This window comes from Triticum dicoccoides, chromosome 2A (genome assembly GCF_002162155.2).
Source record: "Triticum dicoccoides isolate Atlit2015 ecotype Zavitan chromosome 2A, WEW_v2.0, whole genome shotgun sequence".
In the NCBI taxonomy this organism is placed as follows: Eukaryota; Viridiplantae; Streptophyta; class Magnoliopsida; order Poales; family Poaceae; genus Triticum; species Triticum dicoccoides.
The window spans coordinates 680,406,396-680,410,998 of record NC_041382.1 but is presented as its reverse complement, the minus strand read 5'-3'; the positions used below and the strand labels follow the sequence as shown (position 1 = coordinate 680,410,998).

Genomic DNA, 4,603 nt, shown 5'->3' with positions numbered 1-4,603 from the left:
GCTGGGGGTTCTGTCATCCCTATTTCAGTTTTCTGGAAAATTAAACATGATGCAGCACTCTAATGCATGAACTAGCTAGGGTGTGACATCAAACAATGACAAAATTTGCAAAAAATATACACAAAATATGCATTTTTCTATAATGTGCACGAATAAGCATACAATAGTGGAATTTTCACAAAAAGGAATTTCACAAGAAGGGATGTGTTAGTAGCATAGGTCTTACTCTATAGAAGAAATAAAATAAAATAATAATTAAAATCAAAATAAAAAATTATAAGAAAAAAATGAATTGGTTGCATCTGTATTACCCTTTAAGAAGAAAGGAAATGAAATAAAAATGAAGCAAAATCTAAATAGTGAGGTTCTCTTAGAAATAATGAATTGATGGTATTGGTATTACCCTTTCAGAAGAAATCAAATAAATCTAAAACAAACAATGACAAATTTGCAAACAATAAAAAATTTGTGTTCTTTTGAAACTATGCAAGAATAAGCATAGAATAGTGATATCAGAAAAAAGGTTTTCTAAGAAGGAATGTATTCGTGGCATTGGAATTACCTTTAGAGAAGAAAGAAAACAAAAAATCAAAAACTAAATCAAAATCAAATTAATAAATTTTACATGGAACACGAAAATTCATTCTTAATTCTTAATTCTTTTTTTGAACACGGTACAAACGTATGCGCTCATATACACGCATACACTCATCCCTATGAATACACACATGCACACCCTACCCCTATGAGCACCTTGATAGACTGAGCCTGCATATCATCTTTAATTCTTAATTCTTTATTTTTTATTCTTAAAGAGTAGTACCAATGACACTAATTAAAAATGAAGTTTTTCTTTTTCATTGTCTTTATCCATTAAATAAACTTGCACATAACTTTGCACTAAAATTACACTTTTGTAGTATGCCAACAACGATAATACAAGAGTGTAATTTACAAATATTTGCTTAGTATTTGTGTGTATATATTTACACTCATCCAACATCCCAAAAATACCTACAAAAGAAAAACGTAACACAAAATAATAAAGAAAAACAGAAACATAAGAAGAAGCACATAAAAACAGAAAAACAGAAGAAAAAACAAAAAGAAGGATGGGCTGGGCGGTATAGGTAATGGGCTTTAGCCGAGTAGCAAATCGACTGACCCAAATATGTGGCCAGTCAAAAAAAAAAGCCCAAACCAGCTCACAGAACATACCCGAAAAAACATAGCATGAATTTCAGAGCAGGAATCAACGGTCAAAAAAATTGACTGACCCAAATTGAAAATTCAGACGACTTACATATAGCTAAAGTTTTGATGTATGTATCACAAATATATTTTTTTGACGTATGTATCACAAATTTTTAATAGAATGAGAAGTTGCATGTTTTTCCATTCTTATGAAGAAAATGAGAGGAGCATGCAACCCAGACCACATACATCGGCCAAACTAGCTGTATATGCTTGTGCCAGTGGACATGCAAGCACCGGCGTGCTACTTCAGCTCTCTCTGTGCGTGTGCGACGGTATATGCACCATCCGGGAAACGAGAAAAAATCTTCGAAGAAGCAGAAGAAGACGACGACGAAGAAGAATATAGGCGAGAGACGAGAGCGACCACCTTCGGTTACAAACAAGAAAAATCTTCCAGAAGTAGAAGAAGATATGGAGAGACGAGAGCAAGCACAGCACCGTCAGATACAGACATCCATGGACTCCCAGTCAATACGTTCGACTACGGCTTATGAACGAACGCGGATCCGTCGAGCCTGCTCGTGTGCCCTGGCTTGCTCGCCATGTACGCGCGTGTATAAATAGAAGCGCAGGCAGCATGGTTCCTACGTGCTTAGTACCTCCCTCCCTAGTTCGTGAAGCATCGCAAGAAGAAGCAAGCAAACCAGCTAGCTAAATGGCGCCGATTCACAGCTCACGCCGCCTCGACGGCACACTGCTTGCGCTTCTGCTCGTGCTCGTGGCCGCCACTGCCTTTGTCAGCGCGGCCGCGGCGCGAGGGGACGCGCTGGCCGCCCGGCACGAGCGGTGGATGGCCAAGTACGGGCGCGTGTACACGGACGCTGCCGAGAAATTGCGCCGGCAGGAGGTGTTCGCGGCCAGCGCGCGGCACATAGATGCTGTCAACCGGGCGGGCAACCTGACGTACACTCTCGGGCTCAACCAGTTCTCCGACCTCACCAACGAAGAGTTCGTGGAGAAGCACCTCGGGTACCGTCACCAGCGCGGCGAGGAAAGCACGCCGATGGCCGCGGTGAACATGTCCATGGCTCAGTTCGAGTCCACGCCGGACAGCGTGGACTGGAGGGCCCAGGGCGCCGTCACCCAAATCAAGGACCAGGCTGCCTGCAGTAAGAATCTGCAGCTCCTGCAATGCATGCTTATTTAATTTAACAAGGGCCAAAGTTTGCTAATGAATGTAAATGTTTACACACGTACAGGTTGTTGCTGGGCATTCGCGGCGGTGGCGGCGACGGAAGGGCTCGTACAGATCGCCACCAGCAACCTCATCTCCATGTCAGAGCAGCAGGTGCTCGACTGCACCGGCGACCCCAGCAACTGCGATAGTGGCTACGTCAACGACGCCTTAAGCTACATCGCCAAGAGCGGCGGCCTGCAGCAGGAGGCAGCCTACCCGTATATCGGCCAGCAGGGCGCGTGCCGCGGCGGCGACGTCAGCCCAAATTCGGCCGCCGCCGTCGGCGCACCCCGGTGGGTGAACCTGAACGGCGACGAGGGCGCGTTGCAGGAGCTCGTCGCCAGCCAGCCGGTGGCCGTGGGCGTGGAGGCCGACCTTGACTTCCACCACTACACGAGCGGTGTGTACACCGGCAGCTCGTCGTGCGGGCAGAACCTGAACCACGCCGTGACGGTGGTCGGCTACGGGACGGACGGCGGCGGGCAGGAGTACTGGTTGGTGAAGAACCAGTGGGGGACGGGGTGGGGCGAGGGGGGCTACATGCGCCTCACGCGCGGGAACGGCGGCAACTGCGGCATGGCCACCTACGCCTACTACCCCACCATGGACAGCTCTTAAACACCGGTACCACTACATCAGTAGTCGTTCCATGCTAAGCTACGTACAATACCGTATATATGGTTTTTTTTTTGAATAAAGCATGGATCGTCTAGAAATGATCCATTTGCCTATGTAATATATATATATATATATATATATATATATATATATATATATATATATATATATATAAACTTGTATATGAAAACAAACACTACTAGTACTACAGCAGTGATCAGTGCATGCAACATCGAGCATGGTTTATGAGCTAGCTAACGATGATATATAGCCTACAGAATGACTAATTTACATCTAGATGTTTTTTAAGGATGTCACATTTAACTGTTTTTTTTCTTCAACGCAGGTACAGCGATCCCATCCGGCATCGCTAGCTCGCAGCACAGCGATCGCATCCGGCATCGCTCGCTCGCAGCGCTGCCCTGTTGCGGGGTGGGCTTTTTTTTTTGTTGTTTTGGGCCGAGTCTGTTGCTAGCTTTACATTTTTTGTTTTTGGGCCGCGCCTGTTTTGCGGGCTTTCTTTCTTTTTGGGTCGCGCTTGTTGCGGGCTGTTTTTTTTTGGCCGCGTCTTTTGCTGGTCGTTAGTTTTCATTTTGAGGACATTTTTTTATTTTTGGATATTCTTTTTTGCATACAACACATGAGACATTTTTTAAAAATAGTTACCTTTTTTACTCATTTTTTGTTTTTCTATTTTTTTCGTGGATACATAAAATGCCAGATAGGGTTGCTACAAGCTTGAACATCGTCAAAAAAGGGATGTCTAGGCTTCATCTAGTCAATGGGTCCCCTGTTGCATGTCAAGCATCGACTCACAACTAGGGTGTGTGTGTGTGTGTGTGTGTGTGTTTGTATGTGTGTTTTATTTGTGGCCCCCCAGTTGCAAATTCACTATCAACTCGCAATTATGGGACATGTGTATGTGTGTCGAGGGTCCCTAATTATTGCATGTCGATAACCGACTTATGACTAAAGTGTATGTGTGTGTGTGTTTTATTCGTGGCCCCCAGTTGCAAGCTGACCACCAACTCGCAACTAGGGGATGTGTGTCCAGGGTCTCCAATTGCATGTCGATAAATGACTTGCAACTAGGGGTGTGTGTGTGTGCGCGCCTTTTTTGTCAAGGGGTCCCGAGTTGCATGTCCAGCATCGACTTACAACTAGGGTGTGTGTGTTTGTATGTGTGTTTTATTTTGTGGCCCCCAAGTTGCAAGTTGACCATCAACTCACAACTAGGGGATGTGTGTGTGTGTGTCGAGGGTCCCCAATTGCATGTTGATAACCGACTTGCAACTAGAGTGTGTGCGTGTTTGTCATATTGTCAAGGGGTCCCCAGTTGCATGTCAAGCATCGACTCGCAACTAGGGGGATGTGTGTGTTTGTTGACGACCCCTAGTTGCAAGTTGACCATCGACTCGCAACTAGGGGTGTGTGTGTGTATGTGTGTGTGTGTGTCTTTATTCGTGGCCCCCAGCTACAACTTGACCATCAACTCGCAACTAGGGGTTGTGTGTCTATATGTGTGTTTTGTTTGTGGCCCCCCAGTTGCAA

At 45.2% G+C, this 4,603-nt stretch overlaps 1 protein-coding gene across 1 annotated transcript; it reads left to right on the top strand.

Moving 5' to 3' along the window:
• The first annotated feature begins 1,912 nt into the window (after window positions 1–1,912).
• Window positions 1,913–3,457, top strand: LOC119351857 (zingipain-2-like). The gene is made up of 3 exons (XM_037618645.1): window positions 1,913–2,366; window positions 2,457–3,058; window positions 3,399–3,457. Exons 1-2 carry the CDS (start codon window positions 1,913–1,915, stop codon window positions 3,050–3,052), a joined length of 1,050 nt encoding a protein of 349 aa, XP_037474542.1. The 3' UTR covers window positions 3,053–3,058; window positions 3,399–3,457.
• Window positions 3,458–4,603: the final 1,146 nt, after the last annotated feature.

Coding starts and splice junctions, on each gene's coding strand:
- LOC119351857 (XM_037618645.1), top strand. CDS start 1,913: ATGGCGCCGATTCACAGCTCACGCCGCCTCGACGGCACACTGCTTGCG. Junction 2,367..2,456: donor CAAGGACCAGGCTGCCTGCA/GTAAGAATCTGC, acceptor ACACACGTACAG/GTTGTTGCTGGGCATTCGCG.